This window comes from Strix uralensis, chromosome 3, assembly GCF_047716275.1.
Source record: "Strix uralensis isolate ZFMK-TIS-50842 chromosome 3, bStrUra1, whole genome shotgun sequence".
In the NCBI taxonomy this organism is placed as follows: Eukaryota; Metazoa; Chordata; class Aves; order Strigiformes; family Strigidae; genus Strix; species Strix uralensis.
Genome location: NC_133974.1, coordinates 103,372,108 through 103,390,745, shown reverse-complemented (window position 1 = coordinate 103,390,745; position 18,638 = coordinate 103,372,108). Strand labels below are relative to the sequence as shown.

Genomic DNA, 18,638 nt, shown 5'->3' with positions numbered 1-18,638 from the left:
AGTAGTATAATTTGATTTTATTTTTTTTTAACCTATTCTGAAAAGCATAGTCTTAGTTCCTACCTATAGTCACTCTGGCAGCTTTTCCTGATGTGTACCCTTTTGGCATACCTGCGCCCAGTCCTGGTGGTACAGATCTAGAGCTCAGTAGCTGAGTGCTTGGGGGCTGATCAGGCTTTTTCACTGTGCTATTTAATTAGGCTTGGTATGTAGGGAGACATGAATGCAAACTCTCACTTGGAGTTTTAGGCAAGTTTCACATCTTGTTTAAAGAAAATGTAATGTTTGCTCACTTCCAGCGCTATTGCAGTTTTCTGTTTTCTGTATTTGATAAACCCTGAGGCACTTCAGAGAATTTCATGGATACCAGAAAACCATGAAATTGATAACTTGATTAGTAATCTCGCTAGCTACGATAAAAGTGCAGTAGAATAATGTGCTTTATCAGCTTCTGTGAGAAATTGCTCTCTTTTTTTGTGCAATCCAGTGCCAATTTTCTGCATTCTGCATATCTTTTACCTGAATGAGCTTCTTGTATAGCGCTCTGGAAAGTTTATGGTCCCAAAATATACAGTAACTTAAAACTTGTAGTTAAAAATGGAAATGAGACTTCCAGCTCTTGTCTTTTCATTGCTAGCTAGCCTCTCCGGTCCCTTATATCCCCACAGTAGATAATAACTAAATTCTGTTGAGTTCTTCTGCTGTCCCCAGAAAGACTTGATATTCAACAGCCTTGGGATATTTGTTGTAAGATTGCTGAATATGTCGTGTTATTTCTGCAGCTGTGTTTTTTGGGAAAAACATCTGAAAAGCTTCTAGATGCTCTGGTTTCTTTGAAATGATACAGGAAGCTTGCAAGCTACAAATCTTAAAAGGAGAGGAAATGGCCATCTCTTCCTGAGCAGGTTCATTGCTATATGTCACCAGTTACTTGCTATTTAAAGCTGTATTTCCAACTGGCCTGACTTGGAAATCTAGACTAAGTAGGAGCAGAATCTTCTGTATGGCTAGAACTGTGGCTTTCTAAATACCTCACTTTTTTTTTTCTTCTTTTTTTTTTTTTTTTTAAGAGCTAAACAGCAATTTTTGCAGAACTTTGTGGTAATAGAGCTTGCTCCCTCTTAAATAACAGGACTTCACTTTGGGCAGTCCAACAGTTATCACGGAATATACTTAAACTTTTTGTAACATGTTCCTTCAAGTCTTATGCAATGCTGTCCAGAAGCAGTAAGGACTTGAATCTGTCCACTTTGAAAGCAAAAGCAAAGAAACTAGTGTGGGTTACATCCAATTATTTACCTATTTATGATAGTAGATTATTTGCATTTTTATTTTTTACAGCCATCAGACTCTGCTAGTGTCTTATTTTCTTCTTAAAACAGTATTACAGATTTTCCCCGATCATTTATTTGAAGGCTTGCTTCTGTCTTGTGGGTGCATTTTTTTCCAGTGGAGTCTTTGTCCGGTTTCCCCAGTATTCATATTATTCTGGACTACGCTGTGCAGACTCTATTTCTGTTGTATGGAGAAGGCAGTTTGATTCCTAATAGAAAGTCCTGTGGTGTTGCAGTGTGCAGCACTGTGTAAGCGGCCGAACAGTTGAATGGAAACTGTGGGAGTCCTGTGGTCCTGTACGATAGTTGTTGTTTGTTCATTTGTTTTAGCCAGTTTGCACTAGACCCAACTAGTTTGCATCTTGCATTTCTTCTGTTTCTCTTTTGATCAAGATCCTCAGAGTTAAAAGCTGAGGCTGCAAAGCAGGTTTCAACCATTCCCCCTGCTTTGAAAGAGGTAGTTGTTTCTCTGGAGGAAACGGGACTGCTATTTCACAAGTCATTTGCTTTGCATAGACCATTACCCTGATGGGATTTTTCACACAGTTGATTTGGATATACTGGGTTTTGGTGTTGATTACACAATCTGAAAAGTATCCCCTTACTTAGGACTGTGAACCTGGCTGTATTCTTTGGGCATTGTCTCCCCTGAAACCTGACTGGGAAAGATCTGCTTTTGTCCTGTATCTGTTAGCTTTTTAAGACTGTATGATATGGTAGCAGTACTTTTTGAGCCACCTTAACAGTTGAGGGAAGTGAAGTACCTTATGAATGACTCTTTGACATCACAGGGAATTTCACATCTGGAAGGACAAGCAACAGGATCAAATTAGTAACGCATACCATTGCCAGTGACTCAAAAGGAAACTGTAGTAATAGTATCATAGTTTTTGATACTGCCCCTGGGTAGATTCTGCTGCCTAGAGGGTTGACTCTGCAAAGACAGCTCAAGTTATTGTTATAATGCAGTACATATATCTGTGACAGAGGGTGTGCTTTCAGAGTGTTCTCTTAGGGAGAAAATGTTTTCTTTAGTTTGCTTTCCCCAAACAAATCCAAAGCCCACTAAAACTCAAACAGCTGTCACCCTGTCCCTGAGTAGATAGGGGTTCTGTAGTGTCTATGGCACATGGCTACAAAACTTTTATAACAAATAAGTTTCTTTCTCTTTTATACTTAAGCTTGAAGGGAAAAGGAGAAGAGTGGGGGATTGCACATTTTTAACATGTTCTAACGTTTTTAAAAGAACAAAATTCTACACTTGCTATGCACTAAAGACCACGTTAGTTTGTTTGTTTTAAGAAGAAATTAATAGGAATTTCGAAGGTAACTTAGGTGACTCGTGTTGGTTATGCTTTGCTCGTTGGGCCAACCAGACTTGCCCAGCAGGTTTTCCAGTGCAGCAGACCACAGTTCCATAAGGATTCATTCTGGTCTGACTGGTGCTTGCTGCCCCACCATCCCATCTTCTGATAGCTCTGATTGTGCTGGCTTGCCGCCCCCCCCCCCCCCCTTTTTTTTTTTTTTTCACCTGCACAGATACTCACATGATGTTGCAGTGGCTTTCTCTTGTTTTTCAAGTGTTAGAGAAACTTCCCCAAAATGGGAATAATAATAATAACATCTTAAAGAGAGCAGGGGAAGTAATTGAGGCCGACTCACTTTACATGTTGGGGTTTTTTGTTTACTGGTTACTACTCTAATTTTTAAGTTTTATGTTTAAGTAGGTGTCAGTAGCTATATCTGAGTGTTAAGTAGCAATTTGAATGTCTTGGTGTTGGAGTAACTAAAAGTAGCTCAGTTTGAATGTTGCTGCCTGCATACTTCATTTTTGACATGCAGACAAAACAATCTCAATAGAGTAATTTAATTTGCCGTAGTATTTTGTAATATAGCTAAAGATACAGGTAAAGATATAAATGAAGACCCAAAGATCTCTGTCTTCGGATAAAGATCTCGAGACTCTATAGCAGTGAACGCAATGGCTTATTCAGGCTAAAATGCATTTTTGCCTCAAGTTTATGTTGTTGGTTACTGGTCCCACTTTTTTGCCCGAGTCTGCTGATCCTAGGTGAATCATATTCTGCTTCTTCCATGTTAAGGTTTGAATTATCCTTCAAATTTTTATCTTTGCTGCAATTCTGTGGCAGTAAGACAAGACAACCTTGCCAGTTTGTATTTGTAACGTGCTTTGGGATTGTAAAGGCTGCTCCTTTTCATGCTGCATGATGAAATTTTGTTGTAGTTGAAGGTATCCATTAAGAAAGAATTCTGTTAACACTGCATTTTTCCTCCTGGTGTCAGGCTGTAGATCACAGAATCACAGAATTGTTTAGGTTGGAAGGGACCTCTGAGGATCATATAGTTAAACCCCCTGCTCAAAGCAAGGTCATTTATAGCAGGTTGCCCAGGTCCATGTCCAGTCAGGCTTTGAATACCTCCAAGGATGGTCACTCCAAAACCTCCTTGTGCAACCCGTGACAGTGTGTGACCACTCTTACAGTAAAAATGTGGGTTTTTTTTTCTTTTTTTTTCCTTGTGTTGAAGTGGGATATCCAGTGTTTCAATTTGTGCCCATTGCCTCTCAGCCTCTGGATACTGCAGGAAAGAGTCTGGCTAAGTATTCTTTACTCCTCTCCCCACACCTCCATCAGGTACCTACATATGGGTAAGAACCCACCTGCAGAGTCTTTTCTTCTCCAGGCTGAACAGGCCCAGCTCCCTCAGCCTCTCCTCATATGAAAGATTCTCCCATCCCTTAAGCATCTTAGTGGCCCTTTGTTGGACTCACTCCAGTAAGTCTGTGTCTTATATTGTACTGGGGAGCCCAGAACTGGACCCAGTGCTCCGGATGTGGCCTGCCCGGTGCTGAGCAGAGGGGAAGAACCACCTCCCTCCACCTGCTGGCAATGCTTTTCCTAATGCAGCCCAGGATACTGTTTGCTTGCCATGAGGATGCATTTCTGGCTTGTGGTCAGCTTGTCCACCAGGATCCCAGGGCCTTTTCTGCAAAGACTCTGCCTAGGTGTGGGACTTGGCTCGTCTGCTTGTTGAACTCCCTGAGTTTCCTGTTGGCTCATTTCTCCAGCCTGTCCACATCCCGCTGAATGGCAGCACAACCATCTGACCTGTCAGCCACTCCTTCCGGTTCTGCATTGTCTGCAAGCTTGCTGCAAACTTGTAAAGGGTGCACTCTGTCCTGTCGTTCAGGCTGCTAATGAGGTTCTTAAACAGTACTGGTCCCAGTACCAACCCTAGGGTACAACCCTAGTGACTGACCTCCAGATGGTCTTTGTGCTGCTGGAGGTGATGATTTTCTCTCCTACAGCTTTCCTTCTTAAAGCTCAAGTCCCAGTGTTGACATACTGAATTTCAGACTAGCTTGCCCCCCCCCTTTTTTTTTGTGCTCTAAATGAATCTTCCACTTGCCTCCTGTTTTATTTCTCACTCTTTTCAGATATATATAGAGGGAGAGCCTGCCTCTGACTTTTTCTGACTTGAATCCAGGAGGGAACAAGTCCTCTAGCTCACAGAGCAGATGGGAATTTTTTTAGATACCTGTAGTTTTTAAAGGGAAATAAAAACAAAAATGCCATGGCACTTTTATTGAATTGCTCCTGTCAGTGTTTGGTATGTCAGACCCTGCTTGTCTGCTCTATTCCTGCTTGGTTAGGTGCACAGCAGTGGTAATGGGGCAGATGAGTATGAGTGAAGTACTGTAGTAACCTGCTGGGTTCAAGTTATTAAAAATATGAGTTGCAGCCAACTGTTCTTCGCTCGAAAGGGTGATAAGGGTAACAATAATAGCAAGCTCTGTATTTGTAGCATTTTTTAATTACCCAGCTGCACTGGTATGTTTTTTTTATCAGAGAAAAGAAACACTTTCCTCTTCTCACTGCTCTTCTGTGGTACTTAACTTTTTACAGAGCTTGAATTGTTATAAAGGTGTTGTATTCTGAAATTGCCCTGCTTTCAAAGTAATTTTTCTTTTTAATTCTAAAAAAGCCAGTCTATTTTTCATGAGGCAGTCTTACAGATATAGTTTTCTTTGAGCTTAGGATGCATTTGGCATTGTAACCATACTTAAAATACTCTAGTTTCAATATACAGAACGCTGAATAGGACTTCTAAGACTGTGGTATCAACTTATGCAAATTTGATGTTGGGCTACCTTCTTGTTAAGAGTAAACATCAGTGTTACCAGTGAAACTTCAAGAGTTTGACCCTTGCATTTTAAAAAAATGGAAAAGTGTTCTGTGCATTTAGTATATAGTCATGTGCTTGAGCAGTGAGAATCCTTCCTCACTTGTAAAAATTATCCTTGTAGACAGAGACTGAAATGTAGGACCCACAGCCTTGTCTGACAGAAAGGTCTATTTAGGGAAGTGCCAGACCTCTGCATTGAGGGATTGACTGTGGCATTTCCATTGTTGTCTCTGACCTTGGGGTTGAATGACAGAAAGTGCAAACTTATAAAAAACCGTTACATGTCTTGGTTCTTCTCCTTAAAATTTTAAAATCTGTAGTGTCTGTCTAGGGAGCAATAAAACATCTGTGGACCAAAATTTTTTGGGACATTTTTTCATACAAGCGCTCTTCTGGCCCAGTGGTTGCTGAATGAGATTTCTCACCACATAAAATTGTGCAGCCTTAGTAAGCTACAAATCTTGTCTTTGCTCTATGTAACAACTTAGCTGAGATCCTTCTATTCAGAGTGTCTTTGATGCTTGTTTTATGGAAATACGTTTCTTCACTTCTGTCACTTAGGGTATTACAGCTTTTTGGTCATCCCTGGAGTCTTTAGAAGCTTTTAACCAGCAAAAGCCAAAAGTTTGTTTTAAGCTTATATACATCTTGTTGGTTTATTGTCATCTTAAAGACAGTGCTGTAAACTTTGTCTTTATTTGATGCTGGAAGTAAATGTTTTTGAACAAAGATTGACAGTGTTTCTTTCCACAATATAACTAAGAATCACCAAAATGGTACTGAGTACCAGCTTTAAATATAAACTGAACTGATAGCAGTTAATCTGAAGTATATTTACCATTGGTTCAGATTCTTCTGTCATTTTTAGGACCTTGGTGACTACGTGCTTCTAACTAGGTAATTTTTTGTGCATACTTTGAAACTTCTTAGAACTGTTTTTTTAACTTTCAACCCTGACTATTTGATTTCAGTATCCCTTAATAACTTTTACTTGTTGTTCTGATGTTTTATTTCCCAAGTGTGTTAAAAATGTAAAAAATTATTCTTTCATGGTGAGAAAAAATTGTGAGACCACCCCATCATTTTGCTGCTTCATTTTCTAGGCTTCAAACAAACTGATTTTGTTTTCCTGGCCATTATAACATCTACAGTATGTAAGGTATTAGAGCATTAGGATATTAGTTCATGAATGCGTTGATGGTCCTCTGGGTACTTAATACTTAATGTATTTTATCTGTCACCGGGGAGGAATGTGCTGTACAGCTTGCTCCTTCTGTGAGTGGTCTGACTCATGAGCTCGAGGTACTTCAAAAGGATTTCAGCTCTCCATCCCATTCTTCAGTCTTGCAGTTGCTTTTCTAATAATAGAAGCAGCAAAACAGACAGTGGAGTTGCTTGTCGGCTGCTACAGTGTATTACCAGCATAGTCATGAAAGCTGACATCAATCACAATCTTCACGTTTCACAGTCTACATTTGCCTGTGTGGCTGTGAACGTTGCCTGTCTGGTGCCACTCCTTGGAAGCAGTAACCACCATATACGACTGGGGTTCTAGTTTGGATGATCTGAACTATGAGCTGTGGGACTTTGGTGCCTCTATAATTCAAATAGTGTTGTGGGAGTGGTATAAAGTAGCTGTAGGAGACCTCCCGCAAAATGTGGAGGATATGTCCAGTGAAAGGTATGTTCTTGTAAGACCTAAGATATATTGGAATGATTCCTTAAATATCTGTAGTGAGTATAGCTTGTCTATGCAGGCAGAATTTGTTAACTTTAAAAGTTTTCTTATGGTTGCCTGGCCTAATTATGGAGAAGCTCTTGAAATTATATTGCCTGTACTGAAGTCAGTGGAAGAAGTTTGCTTCACTGAAGGTGAGCTAAGGTTTCGCTTTTATTGATTCTCAGTCACATATGGGTAAAAGGAGCCTTCTCTTCAGCCACAAACATCATCTCTTGTGCCAGTGAATTATGGAGCTCAAGCAAACTGTACCCATGAGGTCTTGAACATGCACTCCAGGAAAATTAAGTCAGTCTTCAAAAGTAGTCATCACTAGGGCCTATTTCCAAAAGGAACTGCTGTACTTAGGAAAAACATGGTTCTTGGGTTGGTGAGAAAGATGAAAGAGCCAGGGCGTCTCTGTTGTAACGTCTCCTGTTTCTAAAACCTCTTGCTGTCAGTTAATTGAAATGAGAGTGTGGGTTGACTTAGGGCATAAATACTGTGACTGCCAAAGTTCTCTTCTCCACAAAGCAGATCTGTCTGTAAACTGCAGAAAGAGAAGGTGAAAGCTAAGAAGAATGGGACTGAAAGCAAAAGGAAATGTGCATTCTTTCCTACAATGAAATGTAGTTGGGTGCAAAATGGTTGGTCGCAGGAAAATGAAGATGGTGACTGGGACATCTTAAACCCAGCCTTGGTTTATTAACATGTACTGTAGGAACAGTCTCCTTTTATTTGCAGGCATCTTTTCCCCAGCTGCTGCTGCTTCTCTGACTTCTCTACAATAAGCATTTCTCTACAATAAGCATTTTTCTTGGAAATAAGAGGAAAACTTTGTCAGTGCAGGTCAGTTTATTATCATCATAAAAGTCTGAATCAAGTCAGATGCAAAAGATGCTTTTTTGATATCAAAATCTTGTTTGAAACTGTATTTTTGCAAACTTAAGATGTGTATATTGTAATAGCATTGAAATTTACAGTACTTTTGTTAATAAGGATACATTGTTTAATGGGACAAGAAAGATAAGTGAAGCTGTGTTTAATGAGATACGATGTTGTATGTGTGTTCTTTGCCTCCTTTTCAGGATTGTACTTTTATTGATCAGCTGTATGTCTCATGTGTACTTCAGAGACAGTGTATGAAGGTTTCCTTGGCAGTATGAATTTTAGAAAGAATGCGTGGGATAGGAAGAGCTATTTTTCCAACAGTATGTGTCTGATTTTGTATAAGTGTTTTTAAGTACCTTCTAACCCTAAAATACACGCTTAATAAATGTAAAAAAACTCACTATGCTGATTTGCTTAGTCCATGGTTTGTTTTCTGTTTTTTTCACTGTAGGCAACCAACTCAGAGACAAATGCCTTAACCTTTCTGTTAAGAGGGAAAACCCACCTTTAGCATGTCTTAATCCTTTTTTTTTTTTTTAATGCGGTCTAGGCATGCTAAGCAATATTTAACCTTTGGCATCACTTCTGGGATTTCTTAATGCCAACTATCAAAGAATCCCATCTATAAAGGAGACACAAATGAATTTAACAACTGTACAGAGCTACTCTAGCTGAAACATGCTTTGGCGAGTCATTTGTGAATAACAGTAAAGCAGCGTTGCAACTTGCCAGAACCAAGTACTTGAGTATGAGGAGTGTTTAAAACATAGAAACCTGGTTGTCATGAGCTACAGTGACTATTGAATACCTAATGACGTTCCTTCTGTTAGAAAGCAGGGTGGCTTTTGAGGAAGCAAAGGAGGCTGTCCATTAATAATGCCATTTATTTTTTACTGAAGGTTTCCAAGCGATTGAAAAAAGGTGGTACTGTTCAGTTCTAAGTGTTGACAACCTGCAAGTTCTTGGAACAGGTTTTCTTGAAGTCTTGCCTCATGGATGCAAGTGATTACAAGTGATCAGAAGAAAAATAAACTAAGGAGTGGGAAGTTCTAGAGTAAAGGTTCTTCATTTTCTAGAGAAAACTGAATATTGTGTGTAGACTGAAATCTAAATGGCAAATAAAGTGGATATCCAAATCAATTATATGATTACATATATCATAACTTTCAGGTGATTTATCTAGCTGTTTTATGGGTTTGGGGGTTTTTAATAATTGTGATTAGATCACTTAAAGAGTTTCCCTGACCTTGCCATAAAACATCAGTCTTTTCATGTTTATTTGTGGGATTAATATTGGTAGCTTTTAGATTTGGATGATGCTAGTATGAGAATTGCATCTGGTTCCTTCACTGCCCATTTCCTAATTGCTGTTGAAATTTCTGGCAGGAGGCGCCTTGGTTTTTTTTTCTTTTCAATTCAGTGGGGAAATAAGAAGTTAAAACTCAATACATTTTGAAATAATAACCCCAGGTACTCATCAGAAATTAAGGTGTTCAGATGCCAATAAAATCTATGCCAATTCTTACAGCACACACTGTAGTGGAACAATTAACTATAATGAAGAAGAGACAGTCATAAATTTCAGAACATTTTTAAAGTTTTAAAATGCAATATGCAAAATGAAGTAGTTCATAATAATTGCTGGGCAACTGTGCAGAATACTACACTGCCGTTCTTGCCAGGTATATTAAAAAGTGTAAAACAGATCTACCAAATTGTTAGCCGAGTATTCATTTGCCCAGCCTTAATGACATACTGCAGTTAAAGTGCTTGAATATTTATTCATAGCATCCCTTACATGCGCACAGTTATGTTAAGGACATGATTACAAAGCAGCCAAGTGTTCTGAGAACTCTCAGTTGCTACATTTAGATGTGCAATAGTTCAGTAAAAACGTGGAAAAAGCTCTTCCTGCTTTTATTTTCTTCTTTAAGCTTTGCAAAGACTAGCCCATAAAAAGCATAGTTTGCAGCTCATAATATGAAATATTTTCTTGATGAACTTCTTGTTACAAGAGTAGGGTAAATCTTTCTGTCCTATGGCACATGTCATTGCAAGGAAACTTGTCTTCATCCTTTACTGGAGAAGCCTTTTGCTTAAAACACTAAGTCACAATTGAAGTCTTTCTTACAGCTAAACCACTCTTGCATCTCAATCTTGTGGGTAAGAGATGTTATTACTAATCAGGATTACCAGATTTTCTTGGTACTGAGTTTACCATGATTTCAAATTACCATGTTAAACTGATCTCCTGCTCTAGTCTTCCTTTATGTTACTTCACTATGTTAAACTGCATTTGCAGTAATCTAACTATTGCGAGGCTGTAAGACAGAACCGGTATCCTTATAAGATGTGCCCTGGCAATAGAAGGAAGCTGTGAAGGAATGTTTGCTGGTTTTCAGGCCCTTGAGTGACAAATATTTGTCTTTGAACTGTTTTTTTGTCTTGTTACAGTGGAGCAAAGCAATGTTCCTGGTTCTGCTGCCATGCAGCTGAGGTTTTGATTTGAATGTTTCCAACTGCAGTGGAGGAATGTAATAACACAAGTATTTCTTAAAGCAAAAGGTGCTCCTTTTGAAAATTTCAGTGTGGTGAGAAAATTGAAGACAAGCATATATTCCCCCCACTGATTTTAAAGGGACACTGTGAACTTAAAATTCTAGATATGAGAGGTTTTTTTCTTCTTTAAAAAATTGTGGTAATGGCAGTGGTTTTTCTGCACGCTTCTGTGGTTTGCTGTTCTGTTTCTGATCCAGAAATGCTCTGTGAAGGACTTGCACAAACTGATTCTTTTCTCCTTGATAATCGGGTCAATCAATTGACTATAAAGCGTTATTAAGCACAAGAGGCAGCCTGATTGCCTGAGGAGAAATGACAGAGGGAAAAGAGACTAGAGGATGTCCAGCTGAATCACTGTGATTTAATAACTTACTACCTGTCAGCAGAGCCACAGAAGTTGAGCTATTAGCCTGACCAGTTGATAGATAAAATGAATTGAGTAAATCAATTAAAGCATTAAATGACATTTTTTTTTTAACCTTGCATTTGGAGTGGGATAACAGAGCCCACCTTTTTACTACTTCTCAGCTGAAACTTGTTAGTGCATTGTAAGCGGGTTGTGTGTTTTTACCATCTATTGTATTTAACAAGAGTAGGTAAAACACTCTAGGAAACAGCAGAAGCTTTTTTTCCCTGTTTTTCTTTGACTGGGGCCTATCTGAAAGTTTCAAAGTCAGACATTAGTCTTCACCTAGTATGCTAAAGATGTACTTTTTCCTAGCAAATGAAGCTTCATAAGTTCTCCTCTTTAGTTGTTTTCAATTCCATGCTAATTCTCATGGCTTACAGTTTTCACTCATTAACTTTACTTTAATACTTCAAAAAGTTAGATCTGTGAAACCTTTTTGAAGATGAAAAATAGTTTCTTTTTCAACTGCTCTACAGTAGAAAGGATTAGTGGTATAAATTGATATGTTCCAGGGAAGTATCTATAGTAATCAATTTTTTCTCTGAGTGATCTAGAAATAAAGTAATTTTATTTGGAAATAATTAGCTACTTGTGAGAAACCTTACTTAGCAGATGCTTAATGTATTTATTACTTAGTGTTTATTACATTTGGAAAGCCACAGTTCAGTAAGACTATTGTATATTGGTTGCTTAATAAAGACACTGAAGTAATAATTTCAAAATCAGTATGTGGTTGATTCCTTTCCCTTTAAAACAATTCTTGTCTCATCTTGGTTTCTTGCCTTATGGGGTACTGCCACAGGTGAAATACTTGATAAGGAAAGTGCACTGTCAATTGTGAGTGCCAGGCACTTTCCTAACTTCCATGGAGTTTAAGAGGACATTGGAGGGAATTTGCACATAATTGAGGAGGAGGGATAAAGGGGATCTTCCAAATTCATGTTGAGAAGAATAAGAAGGGATCCACGCTTAGATTGCCCAGGGAAAGGAAAGGAGGTTGAACATTATTGAATGAATAGTCCTCCCCACCTTCATATCTCTAGTCTGTTTCTATCTACTTGTAACAAAATGCCACTTTTTTTTTTTTTTTTTTTGTGTTCAAGTCTCAATCCAGTACTAATTTGGGAGCCGTTAGAAAGTAATAGAAGTGGCAGTTTTCAAAGGTGTGATGCTAATTATATTTCTGCAAGGACAGGGAAGCTATGCATGGATGCTTCTTGTCTTCAGTGTGTAGCCTGTTGCTTTTGCATCATTAAATCACTGCTTAAAAGACAGATAGTAGTAAAGTAATTAATTGTCCTGTGATGAGAGTTGTTCACTGCCTGGAGACCTGTTAATAACAGTACTAAAGATTCAGCAGTGGAGGTGAAAGATTTCCTTTGATGTCAGAAATGAAAATAATAGCTGGTAAGAACCACTTAAGATACTGAACAAACACAGAAAAATAATCATATCCTGTATGCATGGCCAATGCATCTTTTCCTTTTGAACTTCATAGAGTTACTCTGCCTGCCCATCCTTTCCCTTTCCCTTGCATTGCAGTAATCATCCCTTTTTACTGAGGAGGGCCAGACTCTACTCACTTGTCTCTTTGCCCCAGTAACAGCATTAGACATAGTCTGGTCTTTAATTTGCAACAGACTTTTTCTAGTTTTTCATCCTGTGTTCTTCTTTGGGAGGTAGTCTTCTCTTTCTCTATTTAGTTACTTTGTGATGATGGAACTATCAATTTTAACTGCTTTTCCTTACCTCAGCATATTTTTTTGTAGTCAGTGTAAATGTTGGATGATCAACAGCTGTAGCTTCCTCCTGACATCATTCTTGCCACTGGAGTATCTGGTTTCTGGCCTGCAAAATAGTGACTAATAGTTTCTGTCATCTGAGCAGCATTTTCTGAACCCGCTTTCTTGCCTATAGCTAACTTGTTTAGATTTGAATTACTAAGTTTGTTTAATGTAGCATTTTAAACCTAATGATCCAACTACAGATTTTTTTGTTTTTCTTTTACCAGAGTGGTTTAATAATAGTAAGTATAGAAATGAAGCAAGCCTGCTAAGTTTAAAAAGAACAACAAAAAAAACATTTTTGACAATGTGATTTTTTTTTTTTTTTAATTTAATGAGGTGAGACAGTTGAATTTGAAAGCTGGGTCAAAAGCTTATGTAATTTTGAGACCATAAATATAGAATGGTGTAATGACACAAAAAGATCAATCGCAGTGTGTATATTCTGGTAGAATATTTTTGTTTTGTTCTTATTCTGCGCATGCAATTTAAAACTAAGCTGGATACCCTCTGCTTGGAAAAATGGTCTTGCTAATATTCCTATCTTATGCTATGTGCCAATTTAAATTGACATGTAGCATGTAGGTTTCTTTATTATAATTGTCTGGGTGTGGGGTCTCTGGGTTTTTTGTTTTGTTGATAGTAAAATTTCCACGTGGTCATTGTAAAATTTACCTTTTTATTTATTTTTCTTAATAGTAGTGGAATGGGGTGATGATGTTAAAGCAGTATCAGAAGATGAAGCCATGGTGCTGGTGAACCATCAAGCAACGGGTGACGTCTGCACTCTGATGATGTGCCTTCAGGATAAAGGCACGGTAGGCTACAACTGGGGAGTGGGATAGCTTCTGTGTACACGACCTGTTACCTTGGGTGTGCTTGCATCTGTGTGTGGTCCTGATGACTGACGTTTGGTTTGTGTGTTAATCCACCAAATAATCTCAAGGCCCTGAATAGGAAGGTTTTTGTTTAGATTTGGTTTAATATGACCGCCAATGGCTTGAAGCTGGTTTTAGACCTTGAATGTTGCCTTTGAAGAAGGTCAAATATGAACTGAGTCAGTGTACATCCAGTCTAGGTTAACATAGAGGGAAGCAGATCTCCTTGCACGTAATCATGTACTTGACTTTGTCCCCTCACCCCATGCCCTTATGCAACTCATGCCAATTTTGCTCAAATGAGCGCAGGTCTAGCTCCTTGGTTATGACTTTATTCCATCATGAAATTTTTCTCAAGGTTAGAAGCAAGTTGTGTGTGTGATTTTGGTAGAAGTTCAGAAACTGAAAGTGACTTCCCTATGAGAATATGTCCAAGCTAAGCTAGCTAGCTAAGGTCAAAACTGCTTGAGCTCTTATTTCACAAACTCGTAAGCATTTCTTGGTCAGAAATGCAACTAATGTCAATTGTTTCCTGCATTGCCATTCAGAAAATTCATGTCTAGGGAGTGTAATGCTGGAAACTAGAGTATGGGATCTAAACGGGAAATTAAATCTATGTGCAAATCAGGAGGAAGCGGGTATGTATGATTAGACTACAAAGGATGGGAGACATACCTGGCAAACTGAAAAAATGCATTAGCTGTGTCTGTCTTAGTGTTGTCTTCTTTCTTGCAACCATACAGTGAAGAAACAAGGAAAACAACAACTGCTTTTTGTTGCATCTACATAACTCGTAACTGGCACTGTTTTTCTTAGTGTATATTAATATAGATTGTGTATACACTGTATCTGTACCAGTGATTGAACATTTTTTTAAAGAAATTTTTTCAGATCTTACTTATGACAGCAGAGTCGATTAAAAGCGAAATAAAAAACTCAAGCAAAACAAACTCATAAATCAAAGTATGAAAATGCCACTCAAGATTGAGCAGAGATTAATGGCTGACTTTCTACTGTTGCCTAGATAAGACTGTATTTTAAAAGTACTTTTAATTTCTTTAATTTCTTTTGGAATTGAGGAAATTAGGTATACATATATGGTATTCTGTATGGTACCCCAATGAGTAGAATGAGAGAGTAAACACTCTTCAATTCCTTTCATCAAAATTATACATAGGACAATCTTGTGATGAAGACACAATGGTGAGGATATAGTCCTATGGATATGTATTGCATATAATCTTGACTATTGATGTCCCAGGTGTTTTAAATATCATAGCACTTTATTGACTCATGTATGTATGCTAGTGTATATATAAACCTAAGCCATATTTATTCTGTTTGACTCCATAGCTAAAAGTCAAGACAGAGTAAGTTTCAGTGAATGCAGAAGATGTTCAAAATGGAGGGAGGCATCGAGATAGCAAATAATCTTCACCATGGAAACTGTTAGGTTTGCAGGTTTTCAGGAAAGCAAAACATCTGTAAAATCACTATATTTTCCCTTAAATAACTGCAGTCATTGCTCTTGGAATATGTACGTCCAGACCTCGTATGGCTTCAATGTTTTAGCTAATAAAGTAATAAAAAAGTATAAGCTTCAACACATACTTAAAATATAGCATGAGTAGTACAAGGGGCTAAAAATAATGAGAAAGATCAGGATAGATTATCCTTGATAGAACTTGCTGAATCAGGTGTTTTTAAATAGCATGCTTCATATTTCTGAACAGAAGACAATTGTCTTTGAGTGACTGAAAACACTGGAGGAAAAGAACGCCAATCCTACCTGTCCAAAAGAAATCATTATACAATAGGCAACTATTTAAATTAGGCAGTTTTCTTTAAATACAGTTTAAACTTAAGATGGAGTCCTTCACAACCTTGATATTCATCTGTTAGTAACATGATAGTAATTTCCAAGAATTGTTTTTATTTTTTTAGGATGGTTAAGCTGCATTAATTCCTAAACACTTTACCACTCAGGCAACACTTTTTAGCTCTCAGAGTATTTTGTGAAGGTGAAAGTCTTGCTCACATTTCACACAGAAGAGTGTACAAAGAAGTAAAACAGCTTACCAGAGGCAGGCTCTCGGCAGTGGTAGTGCAGTGGCAGAACTAGGAAGACCTTCCTCCTGTGGCAGTCCAGAACTTCTTTTGCTTGCTTTGCCAGCCAATACAGACTGAAACCAGATGTAGTCTGCAAGCACTTATTCTTTAATGCTGCTTTTTAGAAAATGTTAATTTAAAGCATCAGAAGCGTTCGATTTAAAAGTTCTACATTTTTCTGTGTAGTGAGGTAGAATACTGAAACGTTCTTGTAACTTGACAATGTTTCCTAAGGGCCATGTCAGGAACTGTGATGGTATTTTTTTCTAGTATTTTATAAATTCTTATATATAAATGACAGTGTAGCCTATCTGTTTTAAGCAAGTTTAATCTCACTAAGCAGTAAGATAAAATACATGTATTAAGATGTTTCCTGTCTTTCAGATTCACCTATGTGTATAAGGAAAGTGGAACTTCGCTTTATTATGGAAGTGGAACTTAGCTAAAAGTTACAATTTTAATGGAAGGACTGGACTGGTATCATTTGACTGATACATGTTACCATAAGGCAAGCTCCACAAAGCAAGATTTCAGCTGAATCAGAAGTGGCCTAATTATACTTTTTAGATAGTTCAAGAAATTGTTCCAATTTGTGAAAGTAGGTGTTAAACTTAGTAAGTTAGTTGAGGTCTCATAAGCATTAAAGGTTATGTGTTTAACAAAGAGAAGTAGGTTAAAATGCTGCTATTACTGCTTTCTGACTGGATTAGGACTGATAAATGTGGCTGTTTTTTCTGATTTAGAGCAGAAAGCAGTGCCAGGAAGGGTGCAGTAGAGAAAAAAAGGTAGAGCTTGCAGCTGTTAGAGTCCAAGTTCCAAGACATGCATTCCCAGGTTTCATTGTTAAATTAGAGGTGCTTGAAAGATGAAAGTCAGTCTATTCAGGTTGCTTTGTTATGAAATCTGTGTAGTGTGAAATGAAAGTGGGTCTGTGAATAGGAGGCTCCTGGATTTTTTTAAATAAAATTGGTAAAATTTTTTTCTACATTCTGAACTTATTTAAGCAGGAAGGATGAAGCAAAAAGGACCTGAAACGGCATCCAAAAATTCTTTCAATCTAAACCAACTATGAATCTGTGCTCAAAACACTTCTGAATGTCTTTGCTTAAACCTCCTTGAAATGCAGGTGATAAGAGACTTATCTGATAAGCATTGTTTCATTCCTGAGGATACTAAATGGAAGAGACAGCACCAGTATTTTGCAGTGTCCTCTGTTCTGTCCTTGGTAGCAGAACAGAATGAATATCCATTAATCTAGTTTGACTTTTGATTGCAAAGAAGATAACTGTGTCCTATTCTTTGAACTCCTCCTTTTTGATTTTATGTGTTAGAGTGTGTGTATTCATTAATTCATACATAAAAATATTTCTTCTTTGTACTAACCACTGCCTAGGCTTATAGGCAGATTTGTAATCACTGAGCTCTGGAGTTTGCCTCTTTGTAGCCCACTTGCAGCAGACTGCCTGTATGTTTTGTCTTAGTTATAACTTGTATGTCGCACTGATCTTTGACACAATCGCATTACTCCTCCTCAAAAACGCTGAGGTAGTCCAGGGATGCTAGTTAGAAGCCCCATGTCACCTAAAACATGGTGAGATGGACTTCAGACTCTGAAGAGCAATGATCCAACTTTCAGGATAAACCTACCATCATTTAAATAAAAAACCAGTAAAAATTGGTATGGGAGGAGAAGAGCACTAGCATTGCTGGGCAAGAGTTCCTCCTCCAGGATTGCCACAAAACATCTAGGGACCAGTGTTGACTCCTCAAAAGACAAAAACCCTTTCTTTTCAGGGAAGCAGATCATTAAGCTTGCTATCCTCTCCTGTATAAAATAGATTATGTTGGTTTAACTTCTGCTTGATAGAACAATAATTGTCAAAATGCCAAAGTCGTAGGTGAACACTGACAGTCATATGGGTACTGCTGCAGGCTAAATTATCATCAGTGGAATTTTGGTGGTGTTTTTCAAAGGATATGGTTCCCTATACCTGTCATCTTTGGGCTCATGCGCGGGCATGAACTTGGGATATTGTAGTGCCTTGAAGAGCAATAACACCTCTCAGTGATGCTTTTTAAAACTCTTGTCCTTAGGGCACACCTTTTCTTTCTTTTCTTTTCCCCTCCCTAAGGCTTTCTAAGTTACTGAAATGGAAAGAATGTGAATCTCTGCAGGGAAGAATTTTTGCTTTAAGATCCTCTCTTTTATTTAACACAGACCCGGGGATAGCTGTATGAGAAACCATTTCACCAATATTAGTCTCAAGTGAGGATATATCTAGGAACTAATTTTTCTTCTATCACTCACAAATACATAGTGTGTCTTTGTTCCCTTGGATGTGTAGCATCTAGTAAGAAATACCACTGGCAGGCAGGAAAGGATACTAGCATGTCACAGAGAAGATACAGGTGCTCGTTTCCAAAGCAAAACCTTTCATGTCTTTGAGAGCTGTCCTCTTCTCTCAGACATGGTTTCCTTTTCCACTTCTAGTGATGATAGAGCGTCCAGAAGTGAGTGGTCTTGCATTATTCCAGATGTTCAGATAGAAAGCTTGCTAGTAGTAAAAAACCACAAAAGTTGAGGAATTCTTAATATACTCTTAGGCAAGGATAACTAGCTTCTAAATGCGACATTCAGATTCCATTGGGAGATCAGCTATATGTCTAAGGCAATAAAGTATCTTAAACGTTCTTTGGCAGGTATGTTCTTGCAAATGTGGAAAAACTTCATTTTGCTGAGCGTCTGCCTGT

At 38.1% G+C, this 18,638-nt stretch overlaps 1 protein-coding gene across 2 annotated transcripts in view; it reads left to right on the top strand.

Annotated features, from left to right (window-relative positions):
* The window catches only part of LPGAT1 (lysophosphatidylglycerol acyltransferase 1), a 68,019-nt gene that overhangs the window by 14,559 nt on the left and 34,822 nt on the right, over positions 1–18,638 (top strand). Inside the window, exons 1-2 of one of the 2 annotated variants that reach the window (XM_074863664.1) lie at positions 8,405–8,468; positions 13,600–13,718. In XM_074863664.1, the coding sequence (XP_074719765.1) occupies positions 8,420–8,468; positions 13,600–13,718 (168 nt within the window). In that variant the 5' untranslated portion in view covers positions 8,405–8,419. Of the gene's footprint in view, positions 1–8,404; positions 8,469–13,599; positions 13,719–18,638 lie in introns of those variants that run through there. The other variant, XM_074863663.1, reaches the window with a different exon arrangement.